The sequence below is a fragment of the Nilaparvata lugens genome, chromosome 6 (genome assembly GCF_014356525.2).
Source record: "Nilaparvata lugens isolate BPH chromosome 6, ASM1435652v1, whole genome shotgun sequence".
NCBI classification, from domain to species: domain Eukaryota; kingdom Metazoa; phylum Arthropoda; class Insecta; order Hemiptera; family Delphacidae; genus Nilaparvata; species Nilaparvata lugens.
Window position 1 is genome coordinate 14,294,802 of NC_052509.1, and position 21,397 is coordinate 14,316,198.

The following is a 21,397-nucleotide window of genomic DNA, read 5'->3' on the forward strand; positions in this document are numbered from 1 at the left end:
ATGTACATTCGATTCATCAGGAGTCAAATCTATTTTTAAAAAGTACGAGATCACTTTATGTATTATATGTTTTTAAAAAATTGGAGGTTTTAAAATAAACTCATTTAAGACATAAAAGTGATCTTTAACGTCTATAAATGATTCAGTCAAGAGTAAAGGGTTCAAATTGAGAGGGGGAATGGATTAGAATGCAAGCGCCGTACTCTATTAATATTGAGAATTATCAATTGGATTTCTCGCTCAACAATAGCATGCATCGGATTGGAAGGAATGCTTGATACGACAACAGCGCTATCCTGCACAATAGTTGGCACGCCTGGAATGACTGACATGGTGGCTACTGATTGGCTGATAGCACTGACAAGCCCCGCCCCGAGGGGCGTGGCCTCCAATCACCGCGCAACAGCTGATTGGCTGCTACCCCCTCCACCACTGCCGGCCTCTACCCCCACTCCTGGCCCTGCAGCTATTGCCGCTGGGTTGGTAGCTGCTGGTCCCACACGTTGACCTTCTGTGCCGATCTCTTCTATGTTCAGGTGGGCTATGAACCTGCAAAACAAAATTTATTAATAAACAAATCTCAAAAGTACCAGGTGTTTCAGTGCAAATATCATAGTATACATCTAATTGATTGTTACTAACTGAGTAGGACAAGAGCCATTATTTTTCCAACAGCTTCAAAACAAAATGAAGAACATTATTAAAATATTTACAAAATAAACAATTGATACCAATTATTGATAAATTAAAATGAGAAGATAAAATGAAAAACATTATTAAAATATTTACAAAATAAACGATTGATACCAATTGATAAATTAAAATGAGAAGATAATTTGAGTAGAAGAAGAGCCTTTCTTCTTAGACTGCTTCAAATCAAGATAAGAAAAACGTAATTGAGTTCTTCACAAAATAAACTAAACAGAAATTTAAAAAAAAACTGATCCACATTCAGTGCCTAGCTAATAGAAGAATAACTGCTTCACTTTATATGGATTAAAAAATCACCGTTCTCTACTCTCTCCTACTTATATTAATAATTAATATACTATACTCTGCGCTCTTGTACTTTCCTGCACTCCAAAATACAACTCAATAACACAAAACCGTAATCGAGTAAACTACTGATTTATCAGTAAACATCAAGTTCTTTTAAATGATTATTATTCACATAAGATACGCTATTTCCATCCAATATAATATTTATATTATATTTTGTTACAGAATTATTACATAAAAAATATGATTTTGAAATAACAATCTTCATTGCATATGCGGCCAAGCGTTTTATCCTGTAGGGAATGCTTGAATAAGCTCCAGGTTTGGGCGTGGGTAATGGAAAGGATTAAGATGATAAGAGCGCATTTGATTTTCTTGTAATAAACTAAAACTACGAATCTGTTCAATGTTGAAGTTACACTTTCAGAAAAAAGCGACAATAGTCTTCTTACCTGAGACGAATTTGCAGTGCTGGCCTTAGTCTCCTTATGATAGTTTCCACCTCGAAAAGAAGAAAGTAATATAATTATCTTTTTACGATGTGTCCGATGTGTCACAGTACTGGATTGTGTTTTCTTGGTTTTTTTATTGTTGTGTTTTTTACATCCCATTCCGAGGTCAAACATTTGATAAAATGTCTTTGACAAAGATCTCTCATTGTTTGATCACATTATAAGTAAATAGGCATTAAATTTGATAAAAGTTAGTCAATGATCATTTTTATCAAATAATACTCTGTCACATTATACATAGAAAGACATTAATCCTTAACGACAGTTGGTCAAATACCTTTAATCAAATATTTGACCGCGAAGAGGGTGCTTAGACTGAAAGCTCAGTCAACAATAGCATGCATCGGATTGGAAGGAATGCTTGATACGACAACAGCGCTATCCTGCACAATAGTTGGCACGCCTGGAATGACTGACATGGTGGCTACTGATTGGCTGATAGCACTGACAAGCCCCGCCCCGAGGGGCGTGGCCTCCAATCACCGCGCAACAGCTGATTGGCTGCTACCCCCTCCACCACTGCCGGCCTCTACCCCCACTCCTGGCCCTGCAGCTATTGCCGCTGGGTTGGTAGCTGCTGGTCCCACACGTTGACCTTCTGTGCCGATCTCTTCTATGTTCAGGTGGGCTATGAACCTGCAAAACAAAATGTATTAATAAACAAATCTCAAAAGTACCAGGGTTTCAGTGCAAATATCATAGTATACATCTAATTGATTGTTACTAACTGAGTAGGACAAGAGCCATTATTTTTCCAACAGCTTCAAAACAAAATGAAAAACATTATTAAAATATTTACAAAATAAACGATTGATACCAATTGATAAATTAAAATGAGAAGATAAAATGAAAAACATTATTAAAATATTTACAAAATAAACGATTGATACCAATTGATAAATTGAAATGAGAAGATAATTTGAGTAGAAGAAGAGCCTTTCTTCTTAGACTGCTTCAAATCAAGATAAGAAAAACGTAATTGAGTTCTTCACAAAATAAACTAAACAGAAATTTAAAAAAAAACTGATCCACATTCAGTGCCTAGCTAATAGAAGAATAACTGCTTCACTTATATGGATTAAAAAATCACCGTTCTCTACACTCTCCTACTTATATTAATAATTAATATACTATACTCTGCGCTCTTGTACTTTCCTGCACTCCAAAATACAACTCAATAACACAAAACCGTAATCAAGTAAACTACTGATTTATCAGTAAACATCAAGTTCTTTTAAATGATTATTATTCACATAAGATACGCTATTTCCATCCAATATGATATTTATATTATATTTTGTTAAGAATTATTACATAAAAAATATGATTTTGAAATAACAATCTTCATTGCATATGCGGCCAAGCGTTTTATTCTGTAGGGAATGCTTGAATAAGCTCCAGGTTTGGGCGTGGGGTAATGGAAAGGATTAAGATGATAAGAGCGCATTTGATTTTCTTGTAATAAACTAAAACTATGGATCTGTTCAATGTTGAAGTTACACTTTCAGAAAGAAGCGACAATAGTCTTCTTACCTGAGACGAATTTGCAGTGCTGGCCTTAGTCTCCTTATGATAGTTTCCACCTCGTTCTTCATAAAGTCTCCAACGAACATGTATTTGATGTGATAGCTGTTAAATTGCTGTTAAGGTAAATAGTTTACCAAAAAACATCCATAGTATAAAACAATGTTTTTTTTTCTATAAAATACGACTCAATTGAATCAGGAAGAACAAACTTTCAATCTCATGGCAGTTCTAAAATCGTTGATGAATTGATGTGTGAAGAATAATGAAATACAGTATTTATAAATTAATATTGCAATTGTCTGAGCGTTATGTGATACACGATAATTGATTAAATAAATCACAAATTAACATTCTAGTAGATTTCTGTAACAGGAAATATTGACAACAAAGAGAATATCTGAAGGAAACCCCGCATGACTCTGGGAGCTTGATACATAAGCTCCAAAATCACGTATCATAAAATGAGCTGAAGATCTTAGTTGAATGAAATGACTTATTGTTACTACCACAAATTTATTAAAATAATGAGATATTTACTCGCAATTATAGTATGGTATCATAATTAGGACCAAGTTTATTATTAGCAACTTTTGTATATATGTTTTGTCAATAAACTCCTCTGGTTGCAATTCATTGGAAATCAGAGACATTATTAAATTATTATTATAAATTTAAATGAAAATAATGAATTAATATAGGATTGATTTGGAAATTATCAAGATAAGGTTTTTCTATTTAAAATCATTTTTTGGCTGGGACAATTACCAGTGTATTTTTATTCAGCAAGAGCAGTTGTTTCCCGTGCTCCGCAAGGGTCTGTTAAAAGCACAAACAGATTGAATTTAGTTTTATAGTTCCATACTGATATTAAAAGTACTAGCTACTGTGATAGAATTTACAATAGAGAAGATATTTGATTGGGCTTTTAACTAACGTGACCTTTATATCACAAATTACAATAAATTTGTTTTTATTTTTAAAAGTTCAAGTAATTAAAAAATAAAAATGGAAATAGGACTGTAAGCATCCTCGTTAAATTAACAATCATTATACAAAATTTAAAATTGATCAGTTCATGACGTGACACGTAATAAAAAGTAAATTCGTATGGCTTTTATTGGTTGGGAGTCCCTTGCGGGAAGGTCCCACCGCCTAAATATATAATTTAAGCCATCAATGGGCCTTACGACTGTCATACTTCAGCCGGGACCGACAGTTTAACGTGCCCATCCGATAACACGGGAGTGATCTGGTTAAAAAACTCTTGGTATTGAGAGGGTTTGAACCCGGGATCTCTATGCTGCTACGCAGGCACTGTATCCACTAGATCACGGATCACTCCGTGACACGTAATAATAATATCTAGTGACCTGGCTAGCTTAGATTGTGTCAGTCTTTTCAGGTCGCTCATGATCAATTTCAGAGCCTCTGACATGACCTAACGACCTTTACGTGTCCATCCGGAACACGGGGTGACCCGAGAAAATATCATGCCCGGGCCGGGATTTGAATCTAGGTCTCTAAATTATAAAGCTAGCATCCACTCGACTACGGCCACTCCTTCCATGACTTAATGATGTGTATGAAACATGTTTTTCGTATTCCGTATAGGTATAAGCCAATTCCTTCCTTTACATAAAATATATGTAGATAACTAACGCAATATCATCTTCACTACTATACCAAATGTTGAACAATTCTTTGTTTTCAACCATTTTTGACCATATGCCAATGTAAATATACAGAGTGTTTACCAATACTCTAAGGCAAACATATTTAAATATCATAATATGATATTATAATTTATTATATAAACTGTCCGGAAGTCTTCGGTTACTCACACAGCGGCCTTTATGTTTTTTTCACGTATTATTTTTCTTTCTAAATAATGGTTAAACCTACGAAATTGAAACTTTGCACTAGACAAAGCTAGAAAAATTTAAAATTTTTCAAATTCATAAAACAAAATGGCGGTCATTTAAAATTTTGTTTCTTAAATAACTCAGAAACCGTTGGTTTTACAAAAACTTTACAAGAATAGCTTTTTTTAGTAAATTTGATTGCCTATCGATTGGTACCAGATTTTACAAGATTGGACCAACATTAACTGGGATATGGCAGCCTTAGTGATAGGTGACCACTGAAAGTTTGTAGCAGTGCAAACCAAGGCATGCTGATAGAGTCTCCTCAATGATGCAACAATCTCTATTTGCATTGTATGTTAATTGTAAGCGATTTTAGGTCATTTCAAACAATAAAATAATGTTACATAACCCTCTAAAGGAGGTGGGTCACCAATCACTAAAGCTGCTATATCTCAGTTAATATTGATTCAATCTTAAAAGCTCTGGTAACAATCGATAGGCAATTGAATTTACTGGAAAAAAGTTATTATTGTAAAGATTATGATGTAAAATCAACGGTTTCTCAGTTATTTGAAAAACAAAATTTTGAATGGCCGCCATTTTGTTTTATGAATCCAAAAAATAATAATTTTTAGCTGTGTCTAGTTGTTATAAATGATTATGCAAAGTTTAAATTTCGTATGTTTAACCATTATTTTGAAAAAAATAAGTGAAAAAAGCAAAATGGCCGCTGTGTGAGTAGCTGAAGACCTCCTGACAATTTAAATATGATATTTAGATATGTTTGTTACCCAGGAACAATGCCCTAGAGTATTGGTAGGGACTTCGTAAACACCTTGTATATAAGAGCGTATGAATATACTGTATCTAATGATCTTTCTTAATTCAAGATTCATTCATTCTGAATGTTTGCTCAGTAAATTAGACGGACATCTAATAAAGAGGAAAAAATAACCTTCTTTCTGCACTAGTGTATGATTTGAGGGAGGAACAGTTTTGGGCTGTGCCTGTTGGTCCTCCCCAAATTATGTTGATGAATTTGTGTATCTTGAACCAATAAATGAATAATTTGTTAATATAAGAATGAATGAATTGGTGAACAAGAAGAATAAGACGATTGTGTTTGAAAGGATACAGCAGGTCACATATGGGGTCCATGTGCTTGAGATGGGCGACACTCTTGTCGACCTGCTCGAGGGAGGTGTAGATGTCGCTGGTGAGGTCCATGACACAGCGGTGGCGCTCCGTGTTGAATCTCTGCAGGAACGGCCCCACCAAATGGCACACAAACAGAAACTGCTCTTCAGTCTTCACCAGCGGTACCAGTTTTTCTCGCACGAATCTGTCAACATGCCAAAAACAATCAACTACTTATTTCCTACTGTTATTTGAGATGGAAAACAATAGACTACTTGGTAGTCTATTAGTAGGTTGTAGTAGGGTGGTAGGTACTGTATGTGGTAGGTGGGAGTGTCACGGTCTTTTTACCTAAGGGTTTTATTTCAAATAAATTATTAATATTTAAATTTGATTGCACCGTATATGAAACTTTGAGCAGGTGACAGTGATTTAAAGTTGTATTTCAACTAAATAAAAATTGAATGAGTATTGAAATTCGATGGAGTTGGAGCAAAATCTTCTAAAAAAATATGAAAATAAATGGAATATTAAGGTAATTGAAAGCTAGGGTAGGGTAGGGTAGGTAGGTTAGTTCACTCAATAAAATTTACAAGTTGAATAGAATGCAAATTTTGTTGTTTATAGAGTCTCATGACTCGCTCTTTAGAATTTAGAGATCTCTCTCTTCTACCTCCAGCTGGGGGCGGTTACAAAACTGGTGGCGAAGCGGTGGAATAGACTGCACAAATATCTATCAAATCATTTGTTTTTGAGCTGTTGAAATTCTTCATGTTTTGATAAGTGATGTGTATTTTAATATTGGTTGATCAACTGAGACATGGGACAAGATTTTTATATTGAAAATGTACAGAGCATGAACCGATTTGTAATTAACAAATGCTTTGGTGAATAAATTTGAAGAATTTTATCCATATGAAAAATGAATTTGAGAAATTTCATGTTTCGATCGTAGATGATGAGATGTATTTGAAAATCGGAATAAAAACAGTGAGAAAGTTGTATAAAATAAGTAGGTATCAGTATCATAGCAGAGTATGAAATTACGAGTGCACGTAGAAGTAACAATGCCAGGGAACGATGTAACATGGAAGTGCATTGTTTTAATATTCTCATTTCCATTCCAATATTTAATTTGAATCGTAATCTATAAAACTTGTCATTTAGTGTGAAATAAACTTTAGATAAATTATTTAGCAATGATAAATTCAAGTGTTTTATAGAACTGAGGAAGTGTAAGAGTAACAGTAGTCCAAGGAACTTGTTGATCAATACCAACAGATTTAGAACAGAGAAATAAAAAGATCAAGATCAGAATGGTTGAGAGTTGTGATAAGAAATAAGTGTATTGATGATTGTGAATTATGAAGAGATGAATTTGATGAGAATCTGTACTGTTTTGATGACTCAGTAATTATGGTTGGATTGAGTAGATCATATTTTATTAAGATCAGTTAAGTGCAGATAAGATTTCGTTTATTTTGCCATGAGCCTGGCAGTGAACAGCTCAACAAGAAGGGAAAGATGGACCTCATACATGAACCATTTTCCTTGTCCGCAGCAGGACTCTAAACTCAAGCTTATTATAATGAGAGTATTCGTAAGGGATTTGGGCTGACAATGTGACTTTCAGCAGTATATAATACAGTGAGTTATTATGAAGACATGGATGGGTGATATCCATGTAAGAATCCGAGAGATTTGCACTGATAACATAACTTTCAGTGGATAATACAGTGAGGTATTAATGAGTGAATACTCACTCATTAATTAATTCATCCATTGCTTCAGATATTTCCTCATCTATTTTCCCTTCCATTTAGTTATTCACTCATTCATTTTTTACTTATTGATTATTTACAGTATAGTGTTTATTCATATAATTCATTCACTATAGTGAGGCCCACGTTATAATGGCAGAACTTGATTAACATTGATGTTGCTATTCTTGTCTATCATTAGACAAAGCAGATAGTGCTATCCTTTTCTAGCTCCGCAACGTTGCCAGATCGTTTTCAACAACGTAGAAATATAATTGATTAATAAAATATTCACAATCTCTTGTAATAAAATATTGCAATAACATAAACAATTATGAAAGTTTATTATTCTCATCGCGATTAGAATATAATTGATTATTTAAACAAGAATGAACAGTTAATATTATATCTGATGTACCGCTATCAGCTATCCTCTATAGAAGGCAGTGGCAAGATATTTGATATTTATTAAATACATCTTACATTGCCAGGTCCGACAAAACTTATGGCAAACACTAATAATAATATACACTTATGAAAAAATTGAATAAATAAAATACTATAATGATACATAATGAAAATATTCGTGGAAGTTCATAAGAATGATGGGATGATGGAACTCATAAAATGAATTAAATGGACAGAATTTAGAGGGAAGTAGAAAATATGAAAGGTACTAGTGGGAGGATATTAAGGGGTTAAAGATGTAGAGTATAGAGGATTCTGGATATAAAGGAATCCCGATTTTTGGTATGGTTCTACAACTCTAGCACCTTTGGTTGTTGGGACGCTAAGGCCGGTTACAGAGCTCGACCGACCGTCAGTGCGTACGTCAGTCGCGCTTGTCTTTTCCATAGAGATACCATGTATCCGTAAAGAGCACGGTCAGTACCATGCGTTTTACAATGCGTACGAAGACCATCGGTCGAGCTCGTGCGGATCCGTTCCATCGGTCGACTGAAGCGCTATTGAAGCAAATAGAAGCTTTCAAAGCTGTACTGATAAGTAGCCCGATCGCACCTTAAACACAAACCTGACACCTCTGCCCGACAATAAGCTGATATTGAATTGAATAACATAATGAATGAATTCAATTAATAACTATATCATATCTGAAATCTCAATTTTTCTATACATTTCTTCAATTATTTCTAACTTTCTTATTAGAAAAATAATTTATTATTATTACGGTACATTTATTTGGTCTGTAGCTTAAAGTGTCTGCAAGACACAGGAGCTTGAAATAGATTTTGACGTTCCAAGTTGTCTTGCAATTTTGCAGATAACTCATTAAAACTTCTGATGGACATTTTGAAGTAATTGAAAAATTCATCTTCACCCCCAAGCAATAATGTATATATGGCACTGAATTCCCCTTGAAATGCTCTTTGGGCAACCATCGGGTGAACTTGATATCTATGTCTTTTGTTCCTCCGTTTATTAAGATAACAAGCTGCATAAAAAGAAGTTTTATAAGAGTCAAAGTTGTATTGAAACTCAAAATCTGCAATTGAACAATTTGTAAAGGCGTCCATTTTGAGAGTCAGATCAGTTCGTTCGTCAGGAGAGCTCTGAATGTGTAAAACTGATGCATGGTCAGGATGGTACATACGCACTGACGGTCGGACGGACGGTCGGTCTGTAACCGGCCAAAGACTGCTATTCTAGACCGGCAGTACCTCAGCAAGGCAGAGAATCGGCAACGCTGTTTTTCTATCTTTCTCCACTACCATTATAACGTGGGCCTCACTATGCATACTGTTACCATACAATTTATGCTACTAGATCATACAATTTATGCTACTAGATCATACAATTTATGCTACTGGATCATAATTATAATTTATGCAACTGGATACATACTGAGGCACAGTGGTAATCTGTCCGACGCCAGCATGATGCCACATGGCATGCGCGAGTGCGAGCGTGTAGGAGAACTTGTTCTCGAGCAGACAGTTGTGAGTGAGCGAGAAGGAGAATATGTCGAAGGGCGTCTGCCGGAATGGCCAGCTGGTGAGTTGTGGGCAGGAGAGAACCTCCAATAGGCGATCGTGTAGCACCAGCCAATAGGAGTCGGGCAGAGCAGCCATCAGCAGGCCAATCGTGTTGATCCACAGCTGGATCTGCGCCGTCGGGATCACTGTGTACCTACAGAGCAAATCAAATATGAATCATAAACAACATTGAAAATAATCTATCAACATTTGCTTATTTATTTAAAAATTTTCAATGCAAGCAACTGATAAATACCCAAATATGCTCACTAAACATTACAAATATCGGGGCACCGAGCTTCGCCTCGGAGTACAAAAGCATAGAAGCATAAAAGCAAAGTTTATATTCATAAAACAATATAAAATCGTATAGCACACTTTATTTTTTAAAAAAAACTTTAAAATAGTTTCAACTAATTTCGGTGATATCACACCATCGTCAGGTTATAAAATAAAATTCAATAAATGTTTACTAATTGATACAAAATAAACATTAATTTATGCTTAATTTCATATGATTAATTTATTTATGGTTAAAGTTATTGAATTTTAATTTTTAATTTATATTTTTTAAGTTTTATTAATTTATTAACTTTTAATTTTATCAAAAATAGGATTATTTAGGATTAATAAGATTTTATATTGTTTTATTAATTTAAAAAGTAGCCCATGTTAATAAGTGTTTTTATATTCATGTATTTCTTTACTGATAAACTAACACAATTCTTTAAGATGATTGGGGAAGGACTAACAGACACAGTCCAAAACTGTTTCTTCCCCGAATTTTGATTTATACACTATACAAAGTCCAAAAAGTAGATTATTTTCCATACGCTTGAATTCAGTTCCAATTTTCAGTCCATACATTTTAAAACAGAAAAGTTCGAATTTAGATTGTTTACAAACCAAATTGAATAACAAAATAACACTCACTAGTCACTTAAAACTGTAAAATAATGATTAACTTTGAAAATGTAGATATATTATTTTAATTTAGAATGATATACTATGTTTGCTACAATATTTGTTAATATAAATAAAAAAATAATGATTTTGAATAAAATCATATCGTTGGTCATGTCAACAAATAAAATGTTTTGATCAAGTCGATTAAAATTTCTAGATAATATTTCTCGTGAGATAAGCTGATTGATTTCAATAGTTCAACAGCTGAACACAATTCTGTCTCACTCCCACACAGGCACTCGCATCTTTCATTATCGACAGACGATGAAATTAGCAGCTGTTTTTCCAAGGATGAATAATCATTATCCTTTTCATGTCCTTCAGCGAGTTTTCCCAGGAATGAGACCTAGTGCGACCTAGACCTAGATCGAATTTTTATATCATAAACCTATTATGTTCCAAATTTCGTGAAAATCGTTAGAGCCGTTTTCGAGATCCGTTGGACATAAATAAACACCCATATACCCAATAAATAAATAAATATATACAGAAATTGCTATCTTAATATAATAGGATAAGACAAATACAAATTATAATCAAATTACAAAAAAAAACTACTTGAAAAATGTTTTAATTGATATTGAACAGTTGGGATAAGCGAAAAAAGGTGAGAATGGACATGAAATGGTGATTGAGAGATGATAACAAGCATGAAAGAGAAGATGAGGATGATGATGATTATTAGCCAACATGTGCATATATTTTTTTACTTTCCTCGCCCTATTACCATAGGTAAGGAAAGTATTGCTTTCCAAAAAAATTACGGTACCCTAATTTCAAGTTTTCTATACGTTTCAAGGTCCCCCTGAGTCCAAAAACATGATTTTTGGGTGTTGGTCTGTGTGTGTGTATGTCTGTGAACACGATAACTCCATTCCTATTTAACCGATTGACATGAAATTTTAAACTTAAGGTCCTTATACGATGAGGATCCGACAATAAGAAATTCAATTCAAGATGGCGGATAATTACTAAAAACCATGTTTTTTACGGTTTTCTCGAAAACGTCTCTAACCATTTTCTTCAAATTTATACCATGGATAGCTAGCTATTTATAAGCCCTATCAACTGACATGAGTCTCATTTCTGGGAAAATTGCAGGAGCTCCGTAATATTCTTGAGAAAAATGGCGGATAATTACTAAAAAATCATGTTTTTCACGATTTTCTCAAAAATGACTTGACTGATCTATTTCAAATTCATACCCTGTATAGTTATTTACCAGCTCTATCAACTGACATGAGTCTTTTTCCTTGGAAACTAATGGGGTCCACCCCATCCTTGAGAAATGGACTTTGTAAACTCCTTCTCGTGCATGAGGTAGGTAGGTAGAGCAGTTCATGAAAAGAACACATAGTCGAGATATTTCATCTGTAGAGCAGCTGTTTTGACGACTTTTAAAAATATCATCGAATTTCACAATTTACACAAAGGAAAAAGTACTCTGAAAACAATAATTATAATATATACGATACACATATACAGTAGTCTGATCGTAGTTTCAAATATGTTGCTGCCAATCGTCTTATTATCAACGTCTACTCATGATCAGATGACTGGACCTTTTATACTCTCCAGGAATGTTGATGTCGAGTTTTGATCCCATGATCAAAACACATGTTATTCCCCTAAATTATTCTCCTTTAAGAATGGGGCTTACAGTTCAACGAGCAAGGAAAGTTGTGTGAGTGCGCCACACCAGATTTTTATTATAAATAGCGTTTATAACTTTGGTCAGTCGGGTCACCCCATTATGTCTCATAAAATGGCCTGTTTCATAAATTTGTTCACCGCCAGCAATTTATGCTGAAAAAATGCATATGAAGGAGTCTTATAAAATGTGAGTTTTACTAAAATTCCGTATGATTTTATAGTAAAAACCCACATGATTCTTGGTTTTGACGCATTAAGAATACAGTGGCAGTCATTAGTTCATGGTTAAGTGGTAGAGTAGAAATTAGTGTCCTAACTTCCCCATGTCATCAAATAAGAGTCAAATGTAATTTTAGCTTTGCAAAAGTATCCCAATATATAGAAATGACTATTTTCCTTCTCCTTCTTCTTCTCCTCCTCCTCCTCCTATTCCCCCTCCCTCTCATTCCTTCCTCTTCTTCTTCTTCTTCTTCTTCTCCTTCCTTTCTCTTCTTCTTCAATTTGCTCTTCTTGTTTACACACTGAAGATCTTTGCCAAGTGGGTTAGTCTAGTCAATAAAGGGTTACAGTTTGGAATAAAATAATTTACAATCAGAGAGATTCACTGTAACCTATATTTCAAGGAATGATGACAGTTTCACTTGTTACCCTTTGCAGATGACATCGAGCAGATTGTTGCCGACCAAGTTGGGCGTGACAGGTACAGCCATCAGTTCGACGCAAGTGATGTACAGCGCATGCGCCGCCGGATTCGGGAATTCGTTGAAGCGCCAGTCCATTGCCGGGAAGTGGGTGCTGCCTGACATCGCTGCATTGTCACACCGCTCAGTCAAGGAAATTATTCACTTCACAATATCAAACACGAAAAAAAATGAAACAATATTCCAGATTTATGTTTATTAGATATTTTCTATATTTAGGATATTTATTTAAAAAATGAATTTAATTATGAAAAACATGGCTAAGATAATTTCAAAATAAAAACATATGGCTAAGACAATTTCAAATTTCAAGTCATTAGAATAACAAACTATAATTGATTTTTTTTAAATAAGTACATTCATGAGCTCTAACCTCTTTGCATGTTTAAAGGGAACAAACACAAATAAACCATTCCATTCTATTCTATTCTAATCCATAAGCTCCAACAAGTTTAGTAGCCACAATAGTGTCTGAACACTAGAGTAGAGATGATAATATACTATTATATAAGTAATTCTCATAATATGAAGGATTTACAACGCATATACAGAGTGTTTCCGAACTCCCTACCAATATAAAATGTAAAAATTAAAATTAATATGTTGTAAAAATTAAAATTGGAACCGTTTTTGGCCTAAGCCTGTGATACTTTTCTGTAAGTTGTGTAATTTTGTATGATTAAATAAATAAATATTCTAGGGCATTGTTCCTAGGTCAGAAACATATCTGAATATCATTTTCATACTGTGCGAAAGTCCTTAGTTACTCACACAGTCACCATTTTGTTTTTCTACTTACTATTTTTTTCTAAATAGTGTATTTTTTATTCTAAAAAGTGTTTTTCTTCTAAAAATATTTTTTTCTAGCAGCACATACCGGAGTGAAACTTTTCACAGACATTTATGACAACTAGGCAGAGCTACAAAAAAATTATGACAGTTTTTCAAATTCATATAACGAATTGGCGGCCGTTCGAAATTTTATTTCTTAAATAACCAAAAAACCCGTTGATTTTACAACAAAAATCACAAGAAAAACTTTTTCAGTAAATTTAATAACAAATCGATTGACACCTCATTTTTCAAGATTGAACGAATACCAAGAGAGATATGGTAGCCGTAATATTATTTTATATATTATTTCGTGCTTGTCCTGTTATTCTCTACCAATAATGTTATGATTTGTGCTTGAACCAATCAAAGACGTAAATGAAAGTATAGTATGATTATATAAATAGAGGTTTGCGAGAAGATGACTGGAAAAAGGAGCGATAGCGGAGGGGATTGCGAGTTGCGGCTCCTAGTTATTAAAACTTGAGAAAAAAATAAATAAAATGAAACAAATAAATAAATCTAACAAGTATAATATATAAGTAAATATATAAATAGAATAAAACAAATAAATTTGAAATGAAATGAATGAATACACTTCAAAATGTATATGTCTTGAAAAGGATACTCTCAACGATACGCCTGACAAGCCTGACGTAATAGTCTAGCTCGGGTACCCAGACCTTATCGGTCTGTCGCTGCATGTAGGCGAGATAGGGCTCGGACAGCGCCCAGCCGGCGGGTCGGATGTCACATAAAGAGCTCAACACAGCCGACACCAGCCGTCGCTTCAGAGGAGGCCGATCGCGCAGTTTGCGCTCATAGTAGTGCAGTGTGTTGTACAGGTACGTCACTGGTCTGTCTGTTCAACAGAAAATAAATTAGATTTCAAATTCAAATTTATTTATTTGCCATGAGAGTAATTAAATACAAATTAATAAAACAAAAATATTCTCAATTACAATATGGCACTACCGGCAAAGAAAACTTTGTTCATCAGCAGTGAGAATTTGATTAATTCATTCATGTAGACTACAATCATTAGTGCAATCACAATTAATAAAACAAATATTCTCAATTACAATATGGCACTACCGGCAAAGAAAACCTTGTTCATCAGCTGTGAGAATTTGATTAATTCATTCATGTAGACTACAATCATTAGTGCAATCACAATTTTGTTCATTACAATTATTGCAATACAATCACAATACATTTATGCTGGTTTACACACTAATAAAAGGAAAACACTAAGTTTAACAGGAGACGAATGAGATTTGATTCATTCATTCATGTAGACTACATTTAAGCAATCACAATAATGGCTCATTACAATTCAATACATTCACAATACACGTGTGCTGGTTTATACACTAATAAAAGGAAAAGAGTACGACCAGCTTTGCGATAGGGAGACTGGTTTATCACCGATCTATCTGTTCAACAGGTGGGTAGACTGGATTGGAATTATAAAATTCCATTTTATTTGGATCTATATTCCATCTGTAGATTAGATTTTTTCATTTAATCATATTACAATACATTGAAGCTGGTTTATACACAAATAAGAAGGAAAGAGGACGACCAGCTTTGCTATGGAGAGACTGGATTTTATACAGGTCACTGTTCTATCTGTTAAACAGGAGATTCGATTGAATTGGATTTATAACATTTTATTTTATTTAGATTTGGATTCCATCAGTAGGTTCCATACGTCAATGGTCTGACTGTGCAGCAGGAGATGACTACATTAGACTACATTTATTCATTCAAGTAGATTCAATACATTACTTGAATGAATAAAGTAGATTCAATGCATTTTTCCTGGTTTATACGTTTTCAAAATTGAGATGAAATATTTTGGTAGTTTATTATATCTCTTCATAATCAACGCATTGGACCAATTTAAAGGTTCCGGGCTTAATTTTGTAAAATTATTTTTAAATATACAGACGATGTTTCATACAATAAAAATCAAAATTGATAAGAGATTTTATTGTTGAGAATTACCATGGAATTTATACAGGCAGCCTAAATGCTCCAGTAATGTTTCCAGCGACTTTGTGACAGGTGGGATCTCCAAGTACCTGTGTATCACGATATCAAACACCTGGAACATTGAACGATTGCAGAATATTAATTTAACTTACATAAAAGAACCGAAACAGTATAAATTTTCGCACAAAGTGTATAAATAATGCAGTGTGATGTTTTGTATTATTTCTTTCATGTATATTGTGTTGATTTGATTGAAATTATTGATTGATTGATTGTATGCATCAAATTATGATTATTCGAAATAATCATTATTCAAAGAAAAAAAATACAATAAAGTCCTACTCTGCCAAGAAAATTAGTAGAAAACGGAATAAAAACTTTTCATTTTTGAATATTCAATCACTATTATTACAAGTTGAAATTATTATTTATTCAAAACAAATTACAAGCAATCAGTGTTTGTATCACCTATTGGAATTCATTTTTCCTATGAGAATAATAAAAATAGTTTATAACTGTTGGGCTGTGTGTTTAGCTGTAGTAATTCGATCATGATATTACAACAATCTAGTCATCAAATGATCAAGCGAATAATCAGTTATTGACGTTTGGCAGTTTATAATTTTATATGTGAAAATGAACAACAATTAAACGGACTACCAATATATTAATAAAAACTATTTAAAAATAAGTAATACGGAAATATTATCGAAAACTGAAAGCATACCGGGAGGAAACGGAGACAAACATTTCCGAAGTAAACAGGCAAAGACTGACAAGCGTTCTGATCCATCATCCCTTCAGGAGCAAATTTTTCCGGGTATTTGCGATGGAATGCCAAGTGTTTTTCATGCCTGTAAAGAAAAACAGTTTACAAATTTTTCAAATAGTTTTTTAAAAGTAGTTTGAATTTCAAGCATTTTTTTCTAATAGAGAATCTCCTTACAAAAAATGTTGAAAGTTGCGTCGGAGTATGATAATTCAATAATAATAATAATATTAACTTATTTGGACAATTTATTTCATGAAATTAGGATTTAAATTGGAAGTTTTGGACTGTAGTCTGTTTCTTTGTCCTTAAGTTGATTGTAGATGATAAATAAATAAACTTCATGATAAAACTGAGATAACGAAATAAACGTTTCTAAGTAATGAAGTACGTGAGCGAACACAAACATCAACTTGATACATAAAAAAATTGTTATCAGAAGAAATGATACTGCAATTGGAATTATATAACCCTACAATAGATATTGGGTTAAATAGATTACAAATTAATAATTTTTATAGTGCATAATTATGGAGATGAAAATTTTAAAGTTGATTGAAAAGTTTAATGATAGTAATAAACAAATAAATCTTATTGAAAAAATTGGATTACAACATTGTATAACTTGGTTTTTTATTTTATGCGAAATCTCACTATGTCTTATTCAAGTGAGATTTGCCTTTCATTTCTTTCAAGTTTTAACAGTATTTTATTTTTTTAAAGCGCTGGGCATAAAATTGTGTATGCAATTTTCTCGACAAATATGGAAACACTTACAAACTTCCTTTAAAAATTAGGGAATTACATCAGCTTCTAAGATAGTTGATGTGATATTAATTGTTCATTCTTGTTTAAAATAATTTATATTTTATTCGTCAAGATATTATTCAATGGCTAAATAATGAATTTTCATAATTGAGATTGAATACTTTGTTGATTAATTATATTTTTACATTGTTAAAAACCGTTCTGGAAACGTTGCGGAGCTAGAGAAGGATATCGCTATCTGCTTCTTCGAATTATAGACAAGGATAGTAGCACCAATGTTTATCAAATACTGCAATTATAACGTGGACCTCACTGTGAATGAATTGTATGAATAAAAGGCCTATACTGTAAATAAATAAAAGAATGAATGAGTAAAAGGGTGGATAACTAAACGAAAGGGGAAAAATATAAGACAAGGATAGCAGCAAAAATATTAAATCAAATAGAGTACTGCAAAAATTATAACTTGAACCTTTGTATGGAGCACCTCAACATCAGTAGAGTCACATTTCAAAATATAAATTTTTTCAATCTTTATTCATGACATCAAAATTACAAAAATTTCAACATACAAAATGAATTTGAGACAAACTGTCTTTCTAGGATCCTCCATTATACGCCTTGAACCCGTAGTAAGCACCAACAGCTAAGCCTGCAGGCAACAACACCGAGCTAAATGAAAAGGCCGCGGTGGTCATAGCAGCTTGCTGAACGATGGCAAACGCCGACCCAGCCGCCACGTTTCCGATTCCAGCCTGGATGCCAGCTGCGGCGGTCCCGGCTATGGGGCCAGCGGCTCCAAAACCCATCCAGCTCCCAATAGTAGAAGCGACCACAGGAGCTACAGGTGCTATGTAAGAGGCGCACCCCAAAATGGCCGTTTCACAAATCACCATGATTTCACACTACACTTTAATCCGAAAAGAAAACAAGAAACAACACAAGAACTTCATAACTCCCATTCATCATTCGGGAGAACAACTCAGTTCCCAAGCGAAAACTCTGGCGAGAGTTAAGGACTTTGAGCTCCAATTAAACCCTTTGAAACCCCACCACCGACTGAAAACCCAACTCAAACCACGCAGCCACCATTTGAATTTCGATTTATTCCAGTTTCAGAGATGTAGATTGATGGAATTAGATTTAAAACAACAAAAAACAGGACTTTGGAAAAAGATGAAAGTTTGTGTTGAAGTAGTTTGCCGATGGTCTGGTAGATGGCGGTGGCATCACAAGAGAGAGAGAGAGAGAGAGAGAGAGAGAGAGAGAGAGAGAGAGCGAGAGTGAGGGAGAGAGCGAGTGAGCGGGATAGAAATGAATGAGAGCGAGGGAGAGAGATTGAGTGTGGGGATAGAGAATGAGAGAACGAGTAAGGGAGAGAGCATAAGAGAGAGTGAGCGGAATGAGAGAGATCGATAAAGACCATTCAAGGTAGTAGCAGTAGGTTCAAGTAGTATCAGAAACAAAGGTAATCAAGGTATTTTGAATCTATAGTGAGGTACACGTTAATGTCAGTATACGATTGACTATCTGTCTCTGTTGCTATCTGTCTCTTAATGTCAGTATACGATTGACTATCTGTCTCTGTTGCTATCTGTCTCTCATGCAGCAAAGCAGATAGTGTTATCTCTCTCTAGCTTTTCAATGTTGACTGTTAGCCAGAATATTTTATTTTACTTTTGACAGTACCTAAATTCTTCAGTACACAAGTCGTATAATTGATTTAAAATGTATCTTTGAATAAATGAAATAATTTTTAGATATTACCATAATTATGATAAACACATATTGAAATACCTGAAATAACATTTTAAAAGTTGATAACTAACCATCCTAGACTTCATCCATGCTTCAGTTAGCCTACACGTATAGGTGGGACCTACTCGTACCGGTATAAATAACAATTGAAAGGTTATTTTAGAATTATTTTCATTAAAATTACTTATTATAAATAGCATTTCTATTTTTTTATTATAATTATTTTTTTAAAGAAATTGAAATAGAATTCAAGGATCCAACACGAACAATATTACAATCAAATGCAATTCAAGATGGCGGCTAAAATGATGTCAAAAACCGGGTTTTTCGCGATTTTTTTCAAAAACGGCTCCAACGATTTTGATCAAATTTATACCCTAAAATAGTCATTAATAAGCTCTATCAACTGCTACAAGTCCCATATCTGTAAAAATTCCAGGAACTGCGCCCCATCAATGCAAAGTTTGATTTTAGATAAAAATCGTTAGAGCCGTTTTCGAGAAAACCATGTAAAACAAGGTTTTTCAGTCATTATCCGCCTTTTTTCTGCCATTTTGAATGATATTTTATTGAATTCCTTATTGTTGGATCCTCATGGTAAAAGGACCTAAAGTTTACAATTTCAAGTCGAACGGTTAATTGGGAATGGATTTATCCTGTTCACAGACACACACATACACAAACACCCAAAACTCATGTTTTTGAACTCAGGGGACCTTGAAACGTATAGAAAACTTGAAATTAGGCTACCTTAATTTTTTTGAAAAGCAATACTTTCCTTATCTATGGTAATAGGGGAAGGAAAGTAAAAAACGATCTGGAAACGTTGCAGAGCTAGAGAAGGATATCACTATCTGCTTTGTCGAATGATAGGCAAGGATAGTAACACCAATGTTGCAATAATTATAATAATGTGTACCTCTCTATGGAGCAAAATGGATTATGATTAGAGTGGAGGGGTAAAAGAAAGGAGACGGGGCCGCGCTACCTGTGCACTGGGCTACTGTTCCAAAATGGTGCATCCTCTAACTCTCGACTAGCATACTTTATTGTCCTCTGACTCCACTTCATTACTCTCATTAGTGGCCCCGTGTGCTTTCATGAAGCCAATTCTAGCTGGTAGCACCAACTTATCTATTACTTTGCACCTTACATCTGTTACTTGTATTTTCTGCAATTATTGAATGTAAATCGGTGATCAATTAGTGTAGCCTACTTGTAATTATTGTATTATTCCCAATGGTTAATTTGATGAAACTCAATTTGCTCACAAGTTGTATACAGACTAACTTGAGTTACATACAATTCGATACTTATTGGACGTACGATTCATTGACGACCTTTAAAATTCTATTAGATTGAACACAGCTTGGCAAACATATGATGTGAATCATGTGTTTGTCAAATCCCATTCAATCTCGTAGAATTTATAAGGACGGCAAACAAATGTATGTTCAAAAATCGACGTGGGCTTTACACACCACGTACGTTTGACTAAATTTGTACTTGTCATCAATAGTTATGTGTGTGTTTATCTAGGATAGATGTAATCTATTTAGATTTCAAGAAAGCATTTGATTCAGTTAATTTTAATGTATTATTAGATAAATTAATTACGTATGAGTTTTCACCTGACTTAATTGAATTATTTCGTAGCTATTTGGTTGATAGAGTTTCCCATGTAAAGTACAATAATCACTCATCTGATAACTATAATAACCCCACCGGAGTCCCACAGGGGTCTAATCTTGGACCTCTTTTGTTTCTTCTTTTAATTAATGATCTTCCTGATTGCATTAAATAATCTGAAATCCTGATATTTGCAGATGATGAAAAACTTTATAGGTCAATAAAAAGCATTGATGATTGTGTCAGATTGCAGGACGATCTTGATCGAGTTAACCTTTGGTGTTGTCAGAACAGACTTAAGTTGAATGTATCTAAAACTAAATTTATGGTGTATACAAGGCAGATGAATTTTCAGCACCATTTATTTACATTGGGAGGTGACAATCTTGAGTGCGTTAATAACATCCGAGATCTTGGAGTTATCATGGACCCAAGACTTGATTTCAAGAGCCACATTAACTATACCCTCGGTAGTGCTAATAAATTACTGGGTTTTATATTTCGCAATACCAAACCATTCACTAATTCTG

General features: G+C 33.9%; 2 protein-coding genes across 2 annotated transcripts in view; both read right to left on the reverse strand.

Annotated features, from left to right (window-relative positions):
- Window positions 1–245: 245 nt before the first annotated feature.
- LOC120351805 lies at window positions 246–1,653 on the reverse strand. Its single transcript, XM_039430176.1, has 2 exons — window positions 1,452–1,653; window positions 246–549 (listed from the first exon to the last, which is right to left on the reverse strand). Exons 1-2 carry the CDS (start codon window positions 1,623–1,625, stop codon window positions 418–420), a joined length of 306 nt encoding a protein of 101 aa, XP_039286110.1. The 5' UTR covers window positions 1,626–1,653; the 3' UTR covers window positions 246–417.
- A 2-nt stretch (window positions 1,654–1,655) lies between these two features.
- The window catches only part of LOC111051234 (mediator of RNA polymerase II transcription subunit 23), a 61,800-nt gene continuing 42,058 nt past the window's right edge, over window positions 1,656–21,397 (reverse strand). The window contains exons 16-23 of the mRNA XM_039430175.1: window positions 16,671–16,797; window positions 15,956–16,055; window positions 14,574–14,807; window positions 13,062–13,221; window positions 9,664–9,948; window positions 6,039–6,245; window positions 3,045–3,140; window positions 1,656–2,147 (exon numbers count right to left, since the gene is read on the reverse strand). Of these exons, the coding sequence (XP_039286109.1) occupies window positions 1,991–2,147; window positions 3,045–3,140; window positions 6,039–6,245; window positions 9,664–9,948; window positions 13,062–13,221; window positions 14,574–14,807; window positions 15,956–16,055; window positions 16,671–16,797 (1,366 nt within the window). The 3' untranslated portion in view covers window positions 1,656–1,990. The remainder of the gene's footprint in view (window positions 2,148–3,044; window positions 3,141–6,038; window positions 6,246–9,663; window positions 9,949–13,061; window positions 13,222–14,573; window positions 14,808–15,955; window positions 16,056–16,670; window positions 16,798–21,397) is intronic.

Bases quoted from the DNA above. Each gene is read 5' to 3' on its own strand.
- LOC120351805 (XM_039430176.1), bottom strand. From the start codon at position 1,625: ATGTTTGACCTCGGAATGGGATGTAAAAAACACAACAATAAAAAAACC. The intron at 550-1,451 runs GTAAGAAGACTA...TTTGTTTTGCAG, and splicing joins GCACTGCAAATTCGTCTCAG to GTTCATAGCCCACCTGAACA.